General features: G+C 41.8%; 1 protein-coding gene and 1 long non-coding RNA gene across 6 annotated transcripts in view; one reads left to right on the top strand and one right to left on the bottom strand.

The window, feature by feature from the left end:
• Positions 1–25,390, top strand: part of iqsec1b (IQ motif and Sec7 domain ArfGEF 1b) — a 78,690-nt gene that overhangs the window by 50,624 nt on the left and 2,676 nt on the right. For 2 of the 5 annotated variants that reach the window (XM_032548567.1, XM_032548568.1), the window contains 13 exons: positions 8,768–9,047; positions 10,190–11,451; positions 13,006–13,167; positions 14,579–14,701; positions 16,980–17,146; positions 17,734–17,873; positions 18,260–18,289; positions 19,088–19,213; positions 19,319–19,418; positions 20,656–20,817; positions 20,926–21,102; positions 22,915–22,964; positions 23,383–24,635. In XM_032548567.1, coding sequence (XP_032404458.1) covers positions 8,768–9,047; positions 10,190–11,451; positions 13,006–13,167; positions 14,579–14,701; positions 16,980–17,146; positions 17,734–17,873; positions 18,260–18,289; positions 19,088–19,213; positions 19,319–19,418; positions 20,656–20,817; positions 20,926–21,102; positions 22,915–22,964; positions 23,383–23,907 — 3,304 coding nt within the window. In that variant the 3' untranslated portion in view covers positions 23,908–24,635. Of the gene's footprint in view, positions 1–5,850; positions 6,059–8,767; positions 9,048–10,189; positions 11,452–13,005; positions 13,168–14,578; positions 14,702–16,979; positions 17,147–17,733; positions 17,874–18,259; positions 18,290–19,087; positions 19,214–19,318; positions 19,419–20,655; positions 20,818–20,925; positions 21,103–22,914; positions 22,965–23,382; positions 24,636–25,390 lie in introns of those variants that run through there. The other 3 variants (XM_032548569.1, XM_032548571.1, XM_032548570.1) reach the window with 3 other exon arrangements.
• Positions 331–1,604, bottom strand: LOC116709900 (uncharacterized). The gene is made up of 2 exons (XR_004336993.1): positions 859–1,604; positions 331–766 (listed from the first exon to the last, which is right to left on the bottom strand). It is a non-coding gene; the product is annotated as an uncharacterized LOC116709900 (long non-coding RNA).

The following is a 25,390-nucleotide window of genomic DNA, read 5'->3' as shown; positions in this document are numbered from 1 at the left end:
GTCTATTAAGTTAAGGATAAAATATTCCTGTCTTAATGAAGCTGGTACATGTACAGTTTGTCTTTCTTTCTTTTTGTCTGTTTCTAAACCTCATGCACCAACCGTTTCTACGCCAAAGTGGCGTGGAAAAGTGTTTCCCCCTTTCCTGATTTCCTTTTCTTTTGCATGTTTGCCACAAATAAACATGTAGGAACCTCAAACCAACTGAAATATTTAAAGACAACACAGGTAAACATAAAATGCAGTTTTTTAAAAACTATATTTATTATTAATGGAGAAAAAAAGACAATTCAAACCTACAAGTCCCTGTGTGAAAAAGTGAAGCCGGCCTCAATGTTTTAATATTTTTATTGATTTTCCAGACCAGGTCATAAAAGTTCTGTGTACCAAAAGTGTTTCGCTGACGAGCTTTTAGCAGACCTGCTTGGGATCCGCTGTGTGATCAGACGTCAGGGTGTCTGATTTTTGTTCATCCATCCCGACCAGAACCGGCCTCACTGAAAGAGAGGCGTGCAAAGAATTTCCTGCAATCAAATTTCACACGGCTCGTCTCCTTAATTACAGCAGGTTCAACCGCCAGTCAGGGAGAAAAGGACTGAATCATAAATCCTGCATGCAGGCCCGTTTCGGTGCTGTGTCACTCTCTGGGTGCAGAGACAGAATCGTGACCTTGCAGCGCTGCCAGCGAGCAGCAAGGACTCTCCAGTCTGCATCTGGCTGGACACACACACACACACCCACGCACACACACACACACACACGCCTCCTATGGGAGGGAGGGAGGGAGAGAGAGAGAGAGAGTTAGGGGTGGGTGTTAAGCTGAGAGAGAGAGAGACAGAGAGAGAAAGAGAGAGAGACCTGGTGTGGACAGTTGAGTTGCTGATGGGGGTAGAGGAGCTGCCTCCCTCTCTGTAGCTGCTGCCTCCCATCCAGCCTCACCCTCCTGGAATCTGCTCCCCTCATCCTCTTCCTCTGAAGGTATGGCTGCTCCTTCCACCCTTCAGCTTCCATCCCGTTTTCAGTCGTGTCATTCCTGCACATCTCCGGAGAACTTTGCACTCGAACACGTAGGAAGTGGAGAGCGAGTGCGGCTTGTTTACTGCTGCCTGGTGTCTGGCAGCCCAACCCCTCCACCCCCCAACCCCTCCTGTCCTGCAGGCGGTGTCACGGCAGCTGCCGTTTGTGCCCTCAGCTTAGGATGAAGGGACCATAACAAGACTGTTGTTGTTGTTTTTGTCTCCACCCCATGCATAGGCTGTTACTCATCCAACGTGAGGCTGGCCGCATGCTGCCGTCGGTTCACGTTGTTGTATTTGCTGCATCCTGACTCGACTTTTGCTGATGTCAGTGCAGCTGCGTGATGGCTCCGTATTGATCCACGATTGGTCGAACGTGTTGGCCTAGAAATGTTGTCATTCTCCTATTCGTTTATTGCTGAATTGCTGTTTGTGATGCACAGAAACTCATAATTGCTTCCAAAATTGTCTATCTTTGGCTATACTTTTCACCCATGAAGGTCGCCATTTTTATTTATTTATTTTTTTTTGGATGACGCGGTTTGGTCTGCGGTGTACCAGAATCTACCGAGTAAGCACAGGAAGGCTAACATTTAACAGTACGTGAGTTGTTGTTTTTTTTGTTCTGTTTTTTTTTTTTTATCGTATTGCATTTGGTGTAAATTTAGACAATGCTATACTGCATTGCTCTTGGCTGTAATAAAAAAAATGATAGAAAAAAAAAGAAATGTAAAAAAATGGTGAGCTAACTTTGTAAGCTTGAACAATAAATATGCAGCTGTGCTTTTTTTCCAGCAAACCACAGGCCCCTCCTTCTGTCTCATGCCAACCCATTAAATGCAAGCAATTATCAGATTCTTGACTTGTTTGTTGTTGTTGGTGATGTTGTCTCCCAGTACTAAACAGGAACTTAGGAAAACTTACTCCACTGACGTACTGATGCACTCTTCCACTGTAAACTGTAGGGGACAATGACACCTCATTCACACCCCATCAGGTTAGGAGACACTGCTCACAGCCATGCTTGCTAAATCCTTCATGCCAATATTGTGTTCCTTTCATTTTTTTACGTCAGTAACTGTGGCTACCAAAAAATGACATTTTTCAACTCTTTTTAAATAGGGTTAGTGTTAGGGGCAATTTTAAAGAAACAGACTTCAAAGATTGGAAACATTTGTTTCCTAGATTTCTGCCATATGCCAGCTAAAGTTGACATCACTATTGTTTATTTTGTAATAACAGACATGATGATTTCATTATAAAGTTTGCATAAATGTTTATTTACATGCAGCTCTGGATAAAATGAAGAGCCCACTGCTCTGAACCCCAATGAAAACCTCCTGGCTCTTCCACCAAATGTTGATTTCTGAACTCTTCCTGGGTCAAAACATTAGTGTTGTTGTTTCTAAATGAATATGAACTTGTTTTCTTTGCATTATTGGAGGTTTGAAAGCGTGGCATCTTTTTTTTGGTTTTGTTATTTTGACCATTTCTCATTTTATGTAAATAAATACCACATTTTTGCTTGGAAATCCCTGAGACATGTTGTCAGTAGTTCATATATTAAAAGAATAATGTTACTCAAACATCGACCTATAAAAAGTTAGGTCAGAGAAACTGATCATTTTAAGTGTTCTGTTATTTTTTCCCAGAGCTTACATTAAATAAAAAGCCCCTCTCCCGGCCAGTTAAGTTCCTCAGGAGCCAGGTTTGCTCACCTGACCCTCTTATGCATCTATGGGTAAATAAACGAAACCTCTGGAGGTTTTGTGTCTACAAAAGAATCGTTTAACCGACTTCCCCTTACATGTGACTGCCCTGTAATGGACTGGTTTTTTTTAGATCAGGTTTCTGTCTGTGTGCCATGCAGATTATATGCCTTGTGTGTGCCCAGCTTTGGCTCTCAGTGATCCTGGGGATAGTGTCAGCAAGTGCTGCCAAGGCCCCCTAACATGTGGTCTTATTAGTACTCTACAGCAACTAACAAGAAGACTTGAGATGCAGTTTAGCCCGAGTGAAAATGTATGACAGTGTTTTTAGTACCTTTTTAAATAGAAAAAAGGAGTACATTTCTGCCAAAAAACTCAAAAAACAAGGAAATTCTTGAGCTACAAAAGTTGAAAATTTACTAGAATAAAAAATCTGAAACTGAGACTAATCTCTCTTTTTTTTTAACAAATGTTTGACTTTACACTCATAAATTTCCAAATTTCTTTTTCTAGAAAATCTCTGAGGTTAATCTCAAATATTCAGTTTCTGCTAGCAATTTTTTTTGTCTTTTCAAACTCACATATTTCCTTGTTTTCTAGAAAGTCTCTGAGACTGATCTCAAAGTTTCACTTTTTTCTAGCAAATTTTCCGACTTATCCAACTTAGATCTCCTTGCTTTGCTAGAAAATCGGGAGATTCATCTCAATGCTTTAGTTTCACTTTTACATCACAGTAGAAATGAGTCACCCTATGGCTGCTGCAGGTCAGGAGAGTCAGTGCAGGTGAAAATCCTCCACATGTTGTTGCAGGTGTAGCTAGAGCATAAAGCCTTAACAACCCGCTGGTTTAACTCAGAATAAAGCAAAAAACAAAACAGGCTTTACACTAAATAAGCAAATTAGAAAGAGAAATAAAAAGCAGTTCAGTTTCATACACTGAAAAAAAATAACTCTTTGGATGAACATAAAAAAATCATGGAAAGGATTTCCACCTGATTACTTTGCTTTATTTCAGCACCATGTGATTCTGTTACTCCTATTTCAAGCAATTGTGTTGGCTCAACTTAATGTATTAAGGTTATTCTAATTTAAATAAAATGAGTTGGCTCAATTTAATTTATTAAGGTTGATTCAACTCATTTACATTTATAGTTGGACCCAATGTAATTTAAAAGAGCCAGCCCAACTAATTTGCAATGTTTTGGACCAAATAATTTACTATAAGGAAAATTATGTATGAGTTTCATTTTTTTACAGAAAAATCACCATAAGATATTTGTGTATATTTATCCAGCCCCCTTTCTCAAAAAGCCCCAAATAAAATCTACTGCATTTAGTAGAATTCAGAAGTCACTAAGTCATGTTCATGTTTAGTCATGGTTGAGATTACAGACTTTCAGAAAGATGCCAAGAGTTCTCCATCCAATATGAGGTTGAAAACTCAATAGCAAAAAACAGATCATCAAGAATATTATCTTACATCTCTGTCCTTATGTTTTATTGTTTTAAACACCCAACTGATGCTGAAAATACATAGATTTGTGTCTCTGTCCTGCAGCAACAACCTCTACACCGAAGAGAGTGTAGAGAGGGATGACCTGGCAGTGATCAGAAAAAGGTTGCATTGCTTCCTTTTTCGATTAGCCGGTCACCAGTCACAGCCAATCAATGCGTAAATCGGCTGACTTCAGAAGGTGGCCGATTATTGATAATGAACTTTATTTATAAAGGGACAATGTACAACTCAAAACATAAATGTCACAATTTAAAGCGCTACATCAGATCCTAGCAAAAGCTAATTTGCATCTGCAGTCCCTTGACGGTGTTCAGCACATCTCTGGCAACCTCACCCTGTTCTTAGTCAAACTGTTGTTTGTGTGCATGGTAAGTTTTATTAGTCCCAGTTTAGTCTGTTAGCATGAAAATAAGATGCCATGTTATGTTATTTATTTTATTTTTTTATTTTTTTGTATCACAGAAGGAAAACATACACTGTAAAACATCACATTCACATTCCTTCCCACCCAAACTCCCCTCACCATGTTCTTCTTTGTGGACAGGTGAACTGGGGGAAGGCAGACACTGTAGGAGGCACTGGTCCGACCTGACGCTTAAGTTCAGATCAGCAGTTCCAGTCAAGCCGTTCACTTCCGGAGATGTGTCTATTTTTGTAGATCCCTCTAGTTTAAAACAGCCTGGCACGCCAGTTGTGATCTTTGTAGGAAAGGAAACGGCATGTTAGCAGAGATATCAGTGCTTCTGTACTGCTTGTGCTCTTCTTAAAGAACAACTTTCAAGGATCGTAAGATAGAAGTTTTCCTCTTTTAAACCCTCGCTCATCTTATTTTCCTTAGAAAAATCTAATATCCATATCTGTCTATATGACAGGACGATAACGTTTGTCTGACTGAATCATTTTTCGTTGGTATGGAAGGTTGCACAAACATCACAGTTCATCCCAGGGATAAACACGACTAATCCTTTCAATCATGCTGAGTCTTGGCACGCTGAAACATGGTGGAGGTGGGGTAAAACCTTTTTATTTATAGAGTTTAATTACATACAGAAAATCCTTTGTCACCAGTTCGGTCACCATTAACATAACTATCAAACAGATGAAGTGAAAGCTTTTATCTTCAGCATTCTCTGCCTTACGCCCTAGGAATGCTTATGCTGTTCTAAGGTTGTGTGACTTGCATGGTTGAACATTTGTCTGGATGCCTTTTCAAATTGACTTATGAGAAGCCACGTGTACATGAGACACATGTATCCTATGCAGAGAAAGGCTCAGACATGACGGAAAAGCCTACCAGAGGTCAAATTTGAAAGAAAAGTTTACAGTGAGAAAAAAATGCCTGCCAGGGACCAAGAAAATGTCATCTTTCCCAGCTGTAAGCCATGGTCCTGATACTTCTGGCGGTTCTCACAGGACAGGAGCTTGATAACTAGAGGATCCCATCCCCAGCATGGCTCTCTCTCTTTCTGCATTATTTGTTTCTATACTTAAGGCCTCCTATGTATTTGAAATCCTTCAAATTTGTGGGACAACAGAACTCCAGCAGCCGCACGACCCAGTTTCCTCAGGAGGAAGTTGCCTCCCTTTCCCTGTGAATGTCCCTCCTTAAAGGTCTGTGGAGGGAAGCCAGAGAGCTGAAGAATTGTGAAAATAGGGGTATAGGTTCTTTCTTAGGACCCAGCAGGCTCAGCCTAGCAAATGTCCATTTAGCTTAATGATGGACTAACAAACACACAGGGGTCTGTGGATGTTCAGTTGGAGCTTTGAGGGCAGTATGTGGTGGCTGCCTCGAACATGACCCGGTCCTCAGATAACTGGTGAGTGGCTGTGTTCTCGCTCTTTGATTTAACTCTGCTGTCATCTGATGTAGAGATGAATAAGTTACTTCATCCGTCGGTTCTCTCGGTCAAGTACGGAGACAATGCTCCTGGATTTTCCAGCGGTCCATTTCCGTACTCAGCCCCTAAACCCAGTTATTAGAGGCTGAACTTCTAAGCTTGCTGGACGTTCCTACATCGTGCGCAATTTTCTTTTTCCTTTCGCTGCTCGGCTCTCACCCTCAGTGGCTCCACCCTGCTCATAGCAGGGAGGCATGGCGACAATCATGTGAGATATGGGATCATACCATGGTCTACGAGCAGAGACCATGGTATGCAATAAAGCAATAAAGCCTGAGCCTGAGATTTAAAAACAAATCTGAATTAATTCTAGACGTGAGTTTTGATTAGTTGGTGTATACTTCGTTTAACATGTAAGCAGTAATGACTATGGAATGTGAGCTAGTTCTAGTTCTACATTATTCCAAGAACATCCCTTTACTGTGGTGGGAATACAGTTTTTGCCTTACTAATAAAGAATGGCTGAGAGAAAATGAGCCGCTGTGTTGATCGACATATTCACTAAATATGGGACTTTCACTGCTTCTGCTTCCCTTGTTTGTGCTTTAGATGGGATTTCCTGGTTTGGATATTCATTTAATGAGGCTGGATGAAAGTCTGAGTTGGTCGGCTGCTCTGACCTTCGCTCTCGCTTCCCTCTGTGCAGTCTGAGGGAATTTCATCAGTGATTCAACTCCTTTACAGTAAAAGTCTAGCCTCATTATTTTTGAATTGCAAAAGTAGCTTTTATATTTTTTACTCCAAATTGGCTTACTATCAACTAGTGAATGAGGCTCACTATACACTCACTAGCTAATGAATACCTAGCTTACCATGGTCAGGCTTTTATTGCTAGTCTTTTTTCGCATGTTGTGTTTTAGCAGTTTGAGCTTTTCTTCCATAAAATAATTCACTTTACAAACACATTTGTCTTACTGTAATCTGTGACATGATTTAACTTTGACTCTTATTTTGACATGAAAACAATTATTAGGTGTCTACTGTGGTGAGATGTAAGTTAAGAAGAAGAAATAAACGTAAGAAATTTCAAATGTGCAAATGTTTTCTGAAAACATCTCAGAGGCCAGAAACAAAACTGCTTTTGTGTTCATATTACACACAGACTCTGTTTTCTATTTAGGTGATTCCTAAAGGCAGTTGATGACACTAGCTTTTATTTTAGGGTATTGGAGTAAAAAGAAACTGAATATGAATGCCGTGTTTCTAATCCCATTGTTGTTCCTTCATCTCCTTCTGATTTTTTCATGTTCTTTGAAGACGATGAAATAAAATGTACATTCTGTTCCATCTGCTCTCCCACTACTGTGTCATCATAACAACAACCTTCTAACTTGTTCAAATTAAATTCAAGTTCAAAAATACTTTACTGAGCCCAAAGGGAAATTAAATGTTGTTGTAACTCCTTTTAACTCAAATTCTTCAAAGAGTTATTGTAGATGGCGACGACTGTTGGCAGGAAAGATCTCCTGTAGTTCTTGAAATACCATCTCTTTTCATTGGCTTTTGACCCAGTGTGAGAGAGGTCCTTCTAATTGTCAAGTTGTGTATTACTTATTTTATGTGACCGTTTGATTTATTTTGATGTTTTTATATTATGATCAGCACTTTGGTCAGTTTTTGCCGTTTTAGAAGTGCTTACTATCAACTACACTTGCCTTCAGAGTGAATGAGGCTGACAAAGTGTCAATAACAATGTTATTCACACGTCTTGTACGTCCTTTACAAAACTGTTGAAACACGGATTGTATGCATGCATGGATTTCAGGCCACGGACCTCCTCCATGGTGTACGCACTCTTCGTGTTCGCCAAGTAGTGAACTGCGTCATGCTCGATCGGAGGCAGCTCGTTCACATCGTCTGACATGTTTCCATTCTCCATGACATACAGGTCGATCCCAACAGCAGCCATTTTGTTCATGTATCTTTCCCTCGCACATTGATCAAGAGTGTCCATATGTTTTCTTGTTGTTGGTGTTGAAGCCACGGTTCATCCATGCTTTGCGATGCCCTTGCCTGCTACTAAGATGGCGCAGATCACTTCCGGTTCAGACTTGTGGGAACTATATATTGACTCTGTAAGGGTCAACTTGTTGTGAATAAAGCTAAACAGCTTGAGTTGGATGGGTCTCCTGATTTATTTTTTCTCATATAGTGAAACATCTAACCCACCTGAAGATACTATAGCCTCAGTGAATCACAGCAGCGTAAGGAATGAAGGAAGGTGAAATATGTTGTGGTTAATATTTAGCTTTTTACATTCTGCTCTGGATTGCTGCTGCTTACCTAATCTGCTGTGGGAGTCCAGGATGTGTGTGGATGTTAGGATTCAGGATGTTACTACAACACACTTCAGTCACTGTGGTTTTGATTGATTGACTGCAATAATTTGAGTGTTTGTTGACATTTCTTTGGCTCTTGAGAACCTATGTTCTAATGAAGATTAGAACTTCAGCTGCATGGTCATTTAGGACCGCCTGCAAGGAGAGAGTAAGATGATCATGAATTCATACACTTACATGAATTTATAGTGCCAAAGTTCACCTCTCCATCACTCATGTGTTCCTCATTGGCACACTGAGCAGTCTCGGCCAGGGACCCATCTGATCTGAATGTGCTTGTGTGTCGCAGTGTGGAAGGTGACGCCCCTGGCAGTGACGTGAGTGTATCTGTGGATCCCTGCGTCATCTATGGTTGCAAGCCGGTGACCCACGGCGGCAGACCTGGCCTGGACTACCTGGACAGCCAGCTCTACGGACACATCTTTCTGCCGAGCCACGTGCGACCCCGCCGCCCCAAGCTCCAGCACTCCCAGTCCATCCTCCGCAAGCATGCAGAGGAAGAAGCCATCAAGCGCTCCCGCTCAATGTCAGAGAGCTATGAGCTCTCGTCGGACCTCCAGGACAAACAGGTGGGAGGAAGGGAACAACCTGTTCATAACCTACCATGGCTGATGATGTACTGAGATAGGTGCCTGTCTAAAAAGCAGTTTAGAGGTGGAAGACATGCTAGGTTTTTCTTGTCCACTTGTCATGTTTGCTTAAAAGTTAGTTCTTCTTGTGTGAGAATAAAGACCCCGAGCTCCACTTTAAACGTCCATCACCCAATCCTTTCATTTTATCCTTAAATCTCTCTGTTTGCTAACAAGTCATCAATGTGGGCCCTGTTGACTTGCTCAGCAATGCCTTAAATGAGGAAATATAGAAGGAGCTGAGCAAGACTCTGCAGACCTCCTGTGACTTCAGTCATTTCATTTTCTGCTGCCTCTCATACTTGATTTTCTTCTTGTTCACAGCCTCAAGTTATTGATTTAAATGTTCAGTTTTTCTAGTTGGGACTATTACATCACTGACTCTTCATTGTGCCATTTGCTTTTGTGTGTAACATGTAAATAGGTCAAACTTTACTAGACATTTTAAAATCGCCAGCATTGTTTGACCGACTGAGTGAAACTATTGTCTTCCCCCGAACTTTTCCCCATTTTGTCCCGTTGCAACTACGGTCTTCATTGTATTTTATTGGCATTATATGTGATGTACAAACACAATGTAGCATATAATTTGGAGCTGGAAGAAAAATGATACATAGGTTCCTCTTCCTGTAATCCTCCTAAATAAAGTCCAGAGCAACAACCAGCCACCAGAAGACGCCTGTAAATGCATGTTTTCGAGATGAAGGCTACTTTTACAGCTTAATGCTTTCAGCCAGTTTGATGAGAAGTTTGTATTTACTTACTCTGTCAACACAACGGGGCAACTCAAGAACTACTTCCTTTCTTACTCTTAATAAACATGGAGACATCTGTCTACGTCCCCGACACAAAAATCCTGATGCCATAACTTTTAAAAACACTGGACTCTTGACCTGATTCAACTTTGGACTTTTATGCCTTTTCTTGGGACTTTACTTGAGGTTTTGGTGGAAATGTTTGAAGACCTACTTGTGACTTTCAATACAATTACTCAGTCCCACCTTTGCTGCTTATTCACAGTTGATTAAAATTGCCAGTGTAGTGAGACTACAGTTGACTGACCATCCTTTTTCTGTTTGCAGGTGGAGATGCTAGAACGCAAATATGGCGGGCGTTTCATAACCCGGCATGCTGCACGTACCATCCAAACAGCCTTCCGCCAGTACCAAATGAATAAGAACTTTGAGCGTCTCAGAAGTTCTATGTCTGAAAACCGTATGTCCAGACGGATTGTTCTGTCCAACATGAGAATGCAGCTTTCCTTTGAGGGACCTGAAAAAGTCCACAGCTCCTACTTCGAGGGAAAGCATGTCTCTTTATCTGATGAAGGCACCAACATCGGTGCGCTGGTGCAGTCGGAACACGGCAGGGAGAGAGGTGTACAAATGAAGATACCGAGCACACAGAGTGACCTCACATATGCCGTCACAGAACTGGAAGATGCCTTCTCCAGGCAGGTCAAATCTCTGGCCGAGTCCATCGATGACGCATTGAACTGTCGCAGCCTACACGGGGAAGACAGTACTTCAGAGCAAGGAAGGAGCCACCCGGATACGGACAGAGAGCTCAGCCACCAGTTGGAATCCTCCCACAGCCCTTCAGATCACCGCAAGCTAGATGAGATGACTGCATCTTATAGTGATGTGACCCTTTACATTGATGAAGAAGAACTATCGCCCCCCTTGCCTCTCTCTCAGTCTGTAGACCGCCCCTCCAGCACAGAGTCAGACCTGCGCCAGCGTTCCCTGAACTCCTCTCAAGACTACTGGTCGCTTGCTCACAAAGATGAAAAGGGGGACACGGATACCAGCTGTCGCAGCACGCCCTCCTTAGAATGCCAGGAGCAGCGTCTGCGAGTGGACCACCTACCCTTGCTGACTATAGAGCCCCCCAGCGACAGCTCAGTGGAACTGAGCGACCGGTCTGACCGCAGCTCATTAAAGAGACAGAGCACTTATGACAGGAGCCCCAGCAACCAACAGAGCAGCCCCAAACACATCGGCCACGGCTTGCCACCTCGGGGACCTTCCCGGGAGGAAGACCCTTCCCGTCACTGTGCCCGGCAGCTGGAAGCCCACCTGGCTATCAACGGTACACCCAACCGCCAGAGCAAATCAGAGTCTGATTTCTCCGATGGGGACAACGACAGCATCAACAGCACATCAAACTCCAACGACACCATTAACTGCAGCTCCGAGTCCTCATCCAGAGACAGCCTGAGGGAGCAGACGCTCAGCAAACAGACGTACCACAAGGAGACTCGGAATAGCTGGGACTCACCAGCGTTCAGCAACGACATCATTCGCAAGAGACACTACCGCATTGGCCTAAATCTCTTCAACAAGTAAGTGCACCCCACTAAATCCATTAACCATAACAGAACTGAATAAAATGAGACTTTAGAGCCACTCAGTGCACACAACTATAGTAAAACAATAAAAGACACCCTGTTTTTTTAAGGTCTTCTAAATAAGAAAACAAACAAAAAAAAATATTCTGATTCCTCATAAAATAATTGTGAATGTGACTCACTTTAATCACAACCGTTGCCTCTTCATGGTGTGCTTCGCAAGTCGAAAAGACCTCCATTTTGTTCAGTACCTACATTTGTGTGTGCTGGAAAGTAAGAAGGTTCTGCATAGGCAATGCACAAAATTTTTCCAGCTCAGCAATTTCCAGGATTTTTCTAGAAATTTTTTTCCAGCAAATTGTTGAATTTTAGAGTTCAGAAATTTCCATGTGTCTCCTGGACAATTTCAAAATATCTGAGCTTTTTGGCAGAACCTACCCACCCACCCACCCACACACCCACCAACCAACCAACCAACCAACCAACAAACAAACAATGGCCCCAGTATGCTGTCCTTGTCTTTTTCCTCAAAACACCTGCCACTAATATACTTGTCCCCTCTCCAATATCTTCATGTGGATTTTTGTTTACTTCTTCAAATTTCTGATCCTCGCTATGTCTCACATCTGTTTTCTGTTTTTGGATGATTATAAATTGCTCCATTTTGCGGTCTGAATATACTGAACCAGCTAGCTTGTAGAATCCCTGTTGCTGTATCGTCCTCTACTGTCTCGGTGTGGCAGTGTGATGTAATCAGTGACTGTGTTGCCAGTTTTCACAGTATGCCCCATTTGGAACCAACTTTAATTGAAGCAAATTGAGAAGTAGAATGCAAGTGTTTGGAAAATAGAGTGCTATATGCTTCGGCTTAATGTTTTTAAAACTTTATTGGATGTGCTAGCATATCGCTATAACCTGTCACGAGAGCCAAAAATTAAGCATGGCGAGCCATGCCTGCATTTGATTAGTGCTTCTTATAGTTAAATAATATTGACCATCTTTTCACATTAATGTAACTCGGCAGCATACAGATAAAAACTGCTTTGATTTGATTGAGAAAATAATATTTAGCAACATAACTGTTTTCTCAAAGCCTCTATTTAGGTGCCTCTAGTCTAGAGGGCCGCATAAAAAGTCACGACTGACTGGATTTGTTCCTGTTTGCTACATTTGTGGTAAAAAGACCACTGAATATGCAGTGAGGCTGAATAAGCCGCATTTATATCCGTGCTCGGTTTGTGCTGAGTTCTCATTCTGCTCCACTTCACGTCCAGGGGTTCTCTCAGGCCTGGGTGATTTTGCTTAATCACAGATGATTGTGGATTTGGTGTCTTTACGAGCCAGTTTTTAAGTTTCTTGTAATCATGTGGGAGCTGCACCACAATCAGAAAATCATTATTCTATAGCTCTCCAAATCCTGTTCCTCTGTTGACACTTTTCTTTGAGTGCACTGGGATAATCACAGATTTGGATTGTATTCTCACTCCCTTTTTTTTGTATGTGTGTGTGTCTCTCTTGATATTTTTTTTCTCTTTCCGGTGTCTGTAGGAAGCCAGAAAAGGGGATCCAGTATCTGATTGAGCGAAGCTACGTCCCGGACACTCCGGTGGGTGTTGCCCACTTCCTCCTGCAGAGGAAAGGCTTGAGTCGGCAGATGATTGGCGAGTTCCTTGGCAACCGTCAGAAACAATTCAACCGAGATGTTCTTGAGTGAGCGATTCATTTTTGCCCACTTCTGTTGGTCTGGATGCTTTTGATTGAACTCAAAAGAACTGTATGTTTTCCTCCATGAGCATGAATTCAGATCATCGTTCTAATGCCAGATGTGGTTGGGACTTAAGTGAAATAACCAGGAATAGAACATACTCAAGAAAGTGGTATGATGCTCTGATAAATACGCAGCTTCTTTTTAGGCAGAAGCAAAAGATCTTCAGTTGGAGATCTTTTGCATTAAAGTGCTACGTGGACAGGATGCTTCAGAAAGCTTTCCGTGAATCCTCCTTGACACACAGCTGAATCAATGGAGGACAGAAAACTCTCATGGCGACAGTTTGACACATATAGACGTCATTCAGAGAATATTGTCTCATCTTTTGATGATGATAATTTATTTCAGACAGACATATCACCAACAAATGTAATAATAATAAAGACTTTCATGTTTCTAAGTGTAAAATACAATACCTATCAAATTTACATACTCAAGTACATGTAAATACACTACTTATTCGGTGACTGTAAGTCTGAAAGGGAGTATGATGAAGTTTAACTTATATAATCATACCCCTTTTCCATTCATTAATTCATAGCATAAGTAGTCTTCCTATCTCTAGTATCCTTTCCAAAACAATAAAACAATAATAATAATAACTATAATACGGTTTCCTGAACTAAATGAAAGTAATACATGCACCCATATATATATACATACGCATCTACCTGCATATATACATAAATAATATTTGCCTATTTACACACCCACATATATTTACACACACATACAAACGCCTGCACCCCATTGCATCCACAGTGCTGTAATTCTCAGCCAAATTCATCACCCCTGTTCATCCTTATACTTTTGAATAGTAACCATTTTAAATCTTTTCTTAAAATATCTCATGCTTGGACTTTGCTTCAACTCTTTAGTGAGTTTATTCCAGATCTTCACTCCAATGACAGACTTTACTTGTGAGGTCTGTGTTAGAGAGTCGCAGTCATCAACTCAGAGTGGAATAGAATATAATTCATTTGCCATTTGCACAGATACGTTGTGGTAAATTGGAAGTATTCTGTGTTTTGTCTATGCAAGATTGGGAAAAGTTAAAAAAAAAAAAAAGAGCATAGACTTTGACGTTCACTTTGCACTTTAAAGTGATCAACTGCAGGTAACTACTGCACATATTGAGTTTTAGTAGTAAGTGGTTCCGTGTTGCACAACGAATGTGATAGAAAAATTTGATATTTAGTTTGTGATCACTAATCATTACCATCATGTGTAAAAGCATCTGAATCTGGTCACCAGTCAATTATTTGGTTCATTAAAAAAAAAAAAAAAACTTTAACAGAATGCTATTATTGAGATTCTGTTATTGATTCTTTCATCTGTGGGTCTTTTTTCCAGTTGTGTGGTGGATGAAATGGACTTCTCAGGCCTGGAGCTGGATGAAGGGCTCCGGAAATTCCAGGCACACATCAGAGTTCAGGGAGAGGCCCAGAAGGTCGAGCGGCTGATCGAGGCATACAGGTGAGAAACGTCTGTGAGACACGGATTCATTTCTATGATCAGCTCAGCAAGACTACGGTAAGGAATTCTACGATGTTTAAAAACTCGCAATGATATTCCTATATTCAATAACACTATTTGAAAGCAATAGTGTTATTATGATATATGAACATAGCAAACCAGCTTTCAGCCCCATTTCTGTAGTGCAGAAAACACACTTGAAGGTTAGTTTTGTATTTTAACTCAAATTCTCCGAGGGTAAGGCTAACGGACTTCAGATTTTTTTGCAATTGTGGCAAGTGATTGTTAAAGAAAAATATTCCTAAGACTGCTTTTGGGTGTTGGGTACATGTCATTTGCTAGTACAGCTCAAAAAATTTGAATCTTGCATAAAAGTTGTATATTTCTTGTCAGACATCTGTGAAAGTGAAACAGTGATTTTATAGAGATTCATTGAAATAATTCCATTTTTGTGCAAATTTTAATGGCTTACAGGCAAAAAAAAAACCCAAACAAATTGTTTCAGAAAATTAGAATATCCCATTAGAGCAACCAAAAAAATTATGTTTTATTAAAAAATGAGGATCATTATATGCTAGCTTTGGACAAAACGTTTGGCTCTTTTCCTCTTTAATCTTGCCCGGGATCTTCCGAGTCCTTGGCGAGTGACGCTCTCCGTGCAGCGACTTGCAGCGACCGCGTGCTGCTAAAACGAAACAACGACAAAACGTGTTGACGTCACAGATCACGGAGTTTAATCTCATACAAAGCAATCGACAACAAAACTGCAGAGGTACAGAGATATACATTTTATACAGACAAGAGAACAGACAACACGAAACACAAAAGACAGACAAAGGCGCCCAAAATGTGGAGGAAAAGATGAAAAAAACCTCTCTTGCTGGCTTGCTGACCTGTACTTTTTAATGAAAGAGGTGTTTCCCTATTTAATATATGCAGTCAAGGCGTTCCGTTCTTTGACCAATTAGAAACTTAGAAACTCCCGGAAACTCCCCTTCTTTACAGCTCCGATGTCTGGTTTTTATCTAACCACTTCGTGCCCATCTCCGTCCGACCTGGCCGAGAGGCGCCAAGAAGTCTGTTCCCCCTTTTCGGAATGCAAATTTATTGCTCTGTCTTCAGCGGGGGAGGCAAAAAGGCCCTGCTTTGTCTGCTGAATTCCCAACTGCTCAACAGAAACTATTCCAAATAAGAGTGTTGGCTATAACTGTTACACATGTCGTAGATTAACTGTATCAAGCATTAAAAATAATCATTTTTCTTTAACAGTTTTAATCACAAATGTCACAAATATTAGAAGAATCAGAATAAGGCTAGTAATTTTGACCTTGGCACTTTTTGAACGTTGTTGTTACAGTTCAGCACATAAAATGAATTAATCAAACTTGTGACATTTTGTCTTTGGTCTTTTGGAAGCAACAGGATTATCAGCTTTTGTTATGGTAATTTTTATAGAAATATTAGAAGCTTTTGTGTGATTTAATCAAAGTTTAAAGTCATGATGGCTTGCATCATGATATCATCAGTATCCATGTGCAACATGGATACACAAGGTAGCTTCACATTCCTCATGGTTATGGTATTGCACCACTAGCATCCAGCCATTATTTACGTACATTTAATCCAGGGTTTGGGTTGCAGGGGCAGCAGCCCACGCAGAAAGGTCCAGAGCTTGAGGCCATAGGTCATGATGGGAATGCAGACGGACCAATAAATCTTCACCAAAACAGGCCAGCATAGCACCCATACCTGCAGATGTGCCTATTAATCTCCCGGTTCCTATTTTTCTAGTTCGTGACGTCTGTTTCACTAGTTTTATGCTTTAAAATGATGCGGAGCCACATTTCAAAAGCAATGTCTTATTTTCAGTAAGTTTATTTGTTGCTTTTGTCAGTTTCGAGTTATTTGACCGTTGTGGGTTTTTCTGTCATTAAAAATTTTGTCTGTGTGCGCATAACAGAAATGGGCTCCAATTCAAATGGGATCCTTGGAAAAGCAGCTGAAAAACTGTTACATGTGAATAAAAGCAGAACGACATGATACAAAATGTTTTTTAGAATCCCAACATCATCAGATTTTGTCTGACAGTAGAACATTGTTGGGACATCACGTTTGACTGTGTCTCGCTCTTTCAAACAGACTATTTTTCTTTCATTCATGCATACATATGTTGGGATGCATGTGACGTATCTGTGGTTTCTTGATAACAGAACAACAAATGATGCCATCTAAACACCATTTGGCTTTCTGTGTGTGTGTTTGTGTCTCTGATATCTAGCCAGCGCTATTGCATTTGCAACCCCGGTGTGGTGAGACAGTTCAGGAACCCGGACACCATCTTCATCCTCGCTTTCGCCATCATCCTCCTCAACACCGACATGTACAGCCCCAATGTGAAGCCTGAGAGGAAGATGAAACTGGAAGACTTTGTTAAAAACCTTCGAGGTGCTTTGTTTTCCTTCCACTCACAGCTTCCAGCTCACTGTCACAACTCTGCTTCAACATTCAACTCACCATAAACTAAACTCCTAACTTGTCAGGTGCCTTTTGTCACATTAAAGCCCAAAACTAAAAGTCCCCACTTCACTCTTACGCACTAATTTGTGTTGTCTTATCTCATAAAATCCCATTAAACTGAGGGCATTATTCAAAATCAGCTAAACCTAAATCTAATTGGTCAGTTTACTTTTATTTTACAGCTTTGCGCTCTTTCTGCAAGCTAAATGTGACTGCGCCATGAAGCTAGTTAAAAATGAATAAGCTAGCTAAAAACGAATAAGCTAGCTAAGAATAAATAAGCTAGCTAAAAACTAATAAGCTAGCTAAAAATTAACAAACCAGCTAAAAATAAATATACTAGCTAAAAATAAATATGCTAGCTAAAAACGAATAAGCTAGCTAAGAATAAATAAGATAGCTAAAAATGCGAAAAGCAAGATTAATCTAAAATCAGCAGTTCATTTGCATTCATAAATCCATAAAAATGAAACTAACTCTTCCTCTCTCAATCTCTCTTCCTCATCTTCTGAAAGGTGTTGACGACGGGGAGGACATACCCCGAGAGATGCTGGTGGGGATATATGAGAGGATTCGAAAGCGAGAGCTCAGGACTAATGAAGATCACGTGTCCCAGGTTCAGAAAGTGGAAAAACTGATCGTTGGGAAAAAACCAGTAAGGTTGCTTTCATTCTTTATGTTATGAAGCTATTGTCTTCATAATGTTAGACATCAGTTCTGAAGAGCCCTTCATGCTGACATACTGAAATATGCATTTAAACTTGACCGTAAAGTGTAAATAAGAACAGTGACAAATGTCCTGGCCCACTTTGGTTGATTTTTTTTTTTTTTTTTGTCAGGGGCAGAACTGCAAAAAAGCCATAACAATTTTCTTTATTATGGAAAAAAAAAAAACCCTGGAAAATATTCCAGGATGTTTGCTGTGATTTGTAAATCTGATTTCTTTCTCGTAGAACATCAACTTGTATTGTTTTCCTAAATCTATCACAAACATTTCCACATGTTCAATAATCTTAAAATGTGTTTTCATTGTAATTGCAGATCGGGTCTTTACACCAAGGTCTTGGCTGTGTAAGTATTATTGCAATGTGTAGATATGTAGCATTCTCATGTTAGCATTCACGCCCCTTGAACTTTGACTCATCCTGCCCGTTACACAAAGAACATTCGTTGTATTTTACTAGTTTTATCTAAAAGACCAAAAAAACGGAGCTGTCTTTGGTTGGTGAAAGGGTCTGGATTACCATCTGGACTGATAGGCATCCTACTTAAACTGACTGATGCGATGCATGGAACACAACAACATTTTATTTATGCAATGACGTCCTATCTGCCCTGAGCTGCTGCCAAGTCGGTCGTTTTCATCCGTTCATAGATGGAACAGGCGCCTCCGGCTGCACTGCAGCTGATACTTACAAGATGCTTTACGGACCAAAGGGAAAATAAATGTCTTTCTTAAAGAACCTCTATAAATGTGCACAGTGCTCCGTGGACATAGCTGGCGTGTGTGTTTCTGTGTCACAAAGGTGCCAAATACCCTGTGGGTCGCACACACACCCCAACAATAAAAAGGCTGTGCAAAGTGAGAGCTCATCTATTAAACTGACTGAAGATGAAAACTAAAGACTGGAGTATGAGCAATTTTTAAGAAGTAACTTTTATTATTATATTGAATGTCATTTCAGATTTTTGTGTAACTTTTGCCCAAGTTGACTTTTTCCGATTACCGATTTACCGAAATGTCACTAAATATATAGCGAGAAAGTTGCTGAATTGGCTGCATTGAAGGCGGGGGGGGGGGGCTTTTGCTAATTATACTTCTCAAATGATCTCTGAGTATCTGATGAGATGATTATGGATCATGTGCAGGTGCTGTCACTACCCCACCGAAGGCTGGTGTGTTACTGCAGGTTGTTTGAAGTACCTGATCCCAACAAGCTACAGAAGCTGGGCCTGCACCAGAGGGAGATCTTCCTCTTTAATGACTTGCTAGTGGTACGTCCACTACTGACAAACCACTCTTCCACAAACACTAAGACTGAAGGTTTTCCCGCTTATCGACGAGTCTCAGCAAGATGCATCTGCTTATTTTTCTCTTAGGTTACTAAAATATTTCAAAAGAAAAAGAACTCCGTGACATACAGTTTTCGTCAGTCCTTCTCGCTCTACAGCATGCAAGTTCTGCTATTTGAGAATCAGTGTAAGTATGTTTTCTTTCTTTATTTGAATAAGTTTCGTGTTTAGTCACAGTTCTGCTCCAGTTTCACTTTGGCCACAACGCAAACACTGAAAATAAGGACACAATTAGGCTTCTGAGTTTTCAGGTTGGGTTCTCCCACCAAAGTGTTTCCGGTACTAGACCAGGACCTCAACTGTTTTATTCTGACTTTCTGCAAAGAAGACAGTCACGGGATATGCTGTGGTGGCGCAGAGGTTAAGCACAACCCACATAAGGAGGCCTTAGTCCTCGACGCTGCTGTCGCAGGTTCGATTCCCGGCCTGGCGACCTTTGCCGCATGTCTTCCCCCTTCTCTCATTACCCACTTTCCTGTCAATTAACTATCAAATAAAGGCCAGTAGAGCCAATAAGACCTTTTTAAAAGAAGACAGTCAACAGAATATTTTATTGTACTTTTTATTTTTTTCTCTTAAACTGGGTGAAGCTGAAACCGTGCCACTTGAGGAGTTGCATAGACCATATTTACAGATAGAGAAAGCTTTCCATGCATAGTTTTGACTTAATATCTACTCTGAGGATGATTAGTTGACGATTATTTCAATCACCATTATTCAGATAAATTGTTTGAGTCCTGGCATATTATATTGTACATATTTGGTTAAACCTTTAAGCTTCCTTTCACTAACCTCTAATAGGTTCACTGACACATCTGAGTGAATTGGAGTTACACCTGTGGATGTATTTTAGGGCCACACATAAAACACATTGCTTTCTAATATTTTCTTGTTTGAAGAAATATGATGAGAATAACACTTGAGACCAGTTCAAGAATATTGGAAAAGTCTCGACCAAAAAGCTTATTCCCTTATAACGTTTAATAGCAAGATGCCTTTGCTATTTAGTTTTAGCAACTGGTTCATATGTGGCACTTGGGGTCGGCCAGTGAGGCATCCCACAATGCATTGGGCCACCAGCAGCAACTAACAAAAATTTGTTTTAAGATGAAGTAGCTAAGCATTAGAAGAAACTATAGGACTCAAACCTAAGATCAGAGGCCTGATCTTGGCTGACACCCAGGGGACCCGTCTGCTTCAAGGCTCCAGATTGTCAAAGACGGCACTCGGCTGTTATTTGAGCTACAGTTACCTCTCTGTCTCCATGAATCGGTTTAAATATATAAAATGTCATATTTAGGAGTTCTCCAGGTATGAAGCACTCCTAGATATGAAGATTTTTTGTTTCTTTCTTTTTTTTTTAGATTATCCCAACGGCCTGCGCCTGACCTCGGCCATTCCCGGCGCAGACATCAAGGTCCTCATCAATTTCAATGCTCCCAATCCTCAGGACCGCAAGAGGTTTACCGATGATTTGCGAGAATCCATTGCCGAAGTCCAAGAGATGGAGAAGTATCGGATAGAATGTAAGCAGTGCCTTTCTACTGTCCTTTCTCTTCACATTCTCATTCCTTTTAAGTATGCAATGGCCAAGCGACAGGCACTAGGATGTTGCGTGTTTGTTTGGTGCGCAGCTGAGCTGGAGAAGCAGAAGGGTTTGGTGAGGCCCAGCATGTCCCAGTGCTCTGGGTTAAAGAAGGAAACTGGGAACGGAAACCTGAGCCGAGCCAGCCTGGACGACAGTTATGCCATCGGCGAGGGCCTAAAGAGGAGCGCGCTCAGCAGCTCCCTACGGGATCTCTCAGATGCAGGTGAGGTCTGAATGTTACATCAGTGCCCTGGCTTCCATCTTGTTCTACCTTTTGGTTGGAGAAAAGCAAATGCTCCCACTTTCATTGGACGTTTGGGAAAAGGAAGATTTGGATATTCAGACTACCAGTACAGAAGCAGGGAAGGAAATCGACGCCATTGCCGAGGCAACCCCGGTGTTCTTTACTTGAAGCCGCCCACTAATAGGCTTGCGTCGCTAGCAGGAGGGAGGAACACCGCTTTGTAGGTCACTGTGCTCAATCCAAGCTTCTTAGCGAGAAGGAGGGATTAAAGTTCTCCAGTTATTCATGCAAAGCGAGCAGCAGCAGAAGATGCTTTACTGCAGAAAAGCAGCGGCACAAAAACGCGAGGATGCCAGTAAACTGACACGACTGGTTTGAGCTTCATCTTAGCTGCTTTTGAGAATAAAAAATAGGGTATGTTGCCTGTTCCCCATACAGTTTTTGTAAAACGATTCATGACGCTCACTTGTTTTTACTTATTTTTTTTTAAATCACAACCACAACCCTCAGTGCATTTTATTACGACATAAAGCAGTGGATAACTGTGAACTGGAAGGACATCATTCCTTTTCTCTTTTATTCAAGATAAAATTCAGGTCAACCAATCACCAAGACAACCACCAGGTCGACAAAAACTGAACTTACAACTGTTTCACCACGTGTGGCCGATAACAAGCGTCGCACATCACCTCAAACACAACGTCTCCTTATCTCCCACTACAACATGGGTCATTTTGGTCATTTTGGTTTAGGAAATGTGGGGGCTGGTTGACCTTTAAACCTTCATTAATATCTTCAAAGCCAAAGCAGCACAAACAAAAATTTTTTTGCTGCACAAGCATAGTCGAGTTGATTGACGTCAATTTTATCCCAATTGAAGAATTTAGGAGTGGCTGGTTGACCTTTTATGACCTCTGGAAACATTTCTTAATATCTTTAAAATGAAAGCGGCACAAACAAAGAATTTTGCTACACAAACGCAGGACAAACATTTGACCCCAATTTTGTCTGATTTGAAGAATTTCACATTTCAACTCCTCTCAGGTGGGACGGAGGTTTTCCTAGCAACACAACAGCTCTGTGAACGCTGCTGGAGATGCAGTCAGATGGTTTAGGTCAAAAGATATTTGTGAGTTAGAATGGCCAAGTCAAAGTCTCAACCTAGTTTCAACTAGGAATCTGAGCACAATGTAAAAGCAGATGTCCTCCAAACTGTCTGACTGAGCCTGAGCTGTTTCATAAAGAACAGCTGGAGAAATGTTCAGCCTGTACACCAAAAGATCTGGAGCTGGAGCTGAAGGTGAATACACACTCGCCACACACCTTCTAGTTTTGCTATTTATAAGCTGAAATAAAGATGAAAAGTTAAATAAATAGTGCTAGTTCCATTGCGAGAAAGCTATAATTAACAATATCTTAACCTGGGGTGTTTGACTTTTCTGTCTCATTTGGAAATGATATTGAAAATGAATAAACCCGTCCTTCATTTCTCTCTGAGTGAAGCTTATCTGTTGGTATGAGAGTCTCCTGCTAGTAGAACCTTGCCTCGCCATGCAGCCGCTCAAACAAACCCTCACTTTCCTCACGCAGACTCCATGTTCTGGCGTTAGTTTGAATAAGTTTTGTCCCCGACCCTTAGCTTCCCAAACACCCAGACTAAAATCAGCTGCTTAGCTGGTGGCGTGGCTCTCAGAATGTGTCCGCACCGCCCCGCTGTGGACAGACAGGGTGTGTGTGCCTCCATGTTTTAACCAGGCATGTCTTATCTGTCGTGTGCCGTGTCCTGGGCAGGAAAGCGCGGGAGACGCAGCAGTGCAGGATCACTAGACAGCAACCTGGAAGTAAGTAGCCAGCGGCTGCTGCCAAGCTGCCTCTGGCCGCCTTTTGCGTTGCTCGCTCTCAGTGTGCAGATTCTATGAGATTTATTGTTTCTGTGTGCTGTGCTGTTCAGTTTTGCAGCTCCCGTTGTTTGCTTGCAGCACTGTGCATGCATTCTGCTGTGGCTGTTGAATTAGGCTTGGTTGTTCACTGCATGACTAGACTGGCTGTAGTTCAGACTCATGTTGTCATGCTGCTCTGCTGACCTTAGACTCACCTTGAAACCCATATGTGGAAGCCGACTGTTGTAGTTCTACTCTTCCATTTATGCAATATTAGTGTATTAGGGAAGTTGTCCTTTCAACATGTTTCCTGCATCTGTGTGGTTATGAAGAAGTTTTTGCCTTATGTTTCCATGACGTTTTGTTTCCTCCGTTGCAGGGCTCCATCATTAGCAGTCCTCACATGGGGCGGAGAACCCCTTCGGGTCGAGACTGTGCGTCCCGTCACAGCGGACACTCCCTGCCCAGCTCCTCCTCCCTGCTCGGGTCTCTGTTTGGCACCAGGCGGGTGAGGTCGCCCGGGCCCTGCCCCGTCCCTCAGAGCCCCCACCCCACCCTCGTCTCCCACGCCCCGCACCCGCCTAACCTGCACCACGCGGCCCGAGCGGAGTCGGACTCGTCCGTTCCCGTTCATCCTCACCCCGTCCCGTTCTGCCACGTGACCCAGAATCCCCCACCTTACCACCACCACCATCACTACCACCCACCGCCCCATCTGCAGCGCGCGCCACACCAGTGCCACGCGCCTCCGTCTCACAGCCAGCACCCGCCATACCCGCAGCACAGCCACGGCAGCCACTCTGCCCACGGCGGCCACCTCCACGGCCCGCCGCCAACGCCAGCGTCTCAGGTTCCCAGCAGCAGCACCAAGCCCAAACACAGCGGCATCAGCACAGTGGTGTGAGTGGATCACGGCAAACAGGACCTTGTAAAGACTTTTACCGGATGAGATCGTCACACTGTGGTCTCTGGTCTGCAGATGAATCCAGACTCGAGCATGGACTTTGTTTGGCGTTATGTTTTTGCAAACTTTTGCTCCTTCATCCCCTGCATTTCATTTCAAGTTCTGTCTGCCTGCTTCAGGAGAGACAGACTCATGCAAAGACCACAAGCACGGCAAAAGAACAAAATATCTTACTAAGTATTTTTGGTCTAGTTTCTAGAGCAAATGTCTTGGTACTAGAGGTGCACCGATTGCATTTTTCTGGCCAATCGCCGATTACCGATCTTTTAAAAAGCCTGACCTGCCGATTCCGATTTTGGCCGATACCAATTTTTTTGTCTGAAATGTTGCTAAATATAGCAAGAAAGTTGTTGAGTTGGCAACAGTGGGGTGACTGTTGTTCATTGTAAATAACCGACATAACATGGTGGGCTGGTCTGTCAGTAAAACCTTTCTCACCGGAGAGCAAAAGAGGACAGTGGTTGATTCTTAGACATTTGCCAAGCTAGATAAGATCGGCTTCACGTGTAAAAATCGGTCGATCACCGAACTCCCAAAATGAAGGAAATCGGCACCGATAATTCCCTCCGTCGTACATTTGAAATAAGACAAAACTAACTTGATACGTAACTTTTCAGCAAGATAAAGTAGCTTTGCTCTAAGTCAGTGTTTCTCAATTCCAGTCCTCAGGCCCCCTCCTGCCCTGCATGTTTTAGGTGTTTCCCTTCTGCCACACACCTGGATTGAATATTTTGGTGATTAACAAGTTTCTGCAGTACTTGATGGTCATGCAATCGTTTGAATCAGCTGTTCTGCAATAGAGGCACATCTTAAACATGCAGAGCAGGAGGGGCTGAGGACTGGAATTGATAAGCGCTGCTCTAAGTCAATAATTGCTAATATTGATGGAAAAGTTCTAGTTCCATTGGCAGATTATGTCACTTATCACATGGGAAAATATTTCGTTATAAAGTGCAAAATTTGTACGTTTTCATCAATATTAAGTAATTATTGACTTAAGGTTAGCTACTTTATCTAGCTAAAAAGTTACTTGTAATTTAGTTTTGCCTTATTTCAAGTGCGCTCAGATGTTTGCACTAGAAACTAGATCGAAATGACTTGGTAGGATTTTGTGTTTTTTTGCGGTGTAGCACTGTGTGTCTCAAATTCATAAAAAAAAAAAAAAGCAACGTGATTTAACCTCCATGTATTTAACAGAAAATGCTAAAGGTGACGCGACTGGACGGCGTCGCAGAGACAGCGGTTATTTAACGTAGCAGTAGCTCACAGTGCACTGTGATATATCTCTGAATGTGCCAATTACCGACAGGATTTATCGAGGTAGTAACTCAAATTTACTCAATGTCTGTTGTGCATTATATTTTGTAAAAGTAATAATAATAATAATGGGTATTACTGTTCTAATTAATGCCAAGCAACTGGC

The sequence above is a fragment of the Xiphophorus hellerii genome, chromosome 20 (assembly GCF_003331165.1).
Source record: "Xiphophorus hellerii strain 12219 chromosome 20, Xiphophorus_hellerii-4.1, whole genome shotgun sequence".
NCBI lineage: Eukaryota > Metazoa > Chordata > Actinopteri > Cyprinodontiformes > Poeciliidae > Xiphophorus > Xiphophorus hellerii.
This window is presented reverse-complemented; position numbering and strand designations above follow the sequence as displayed.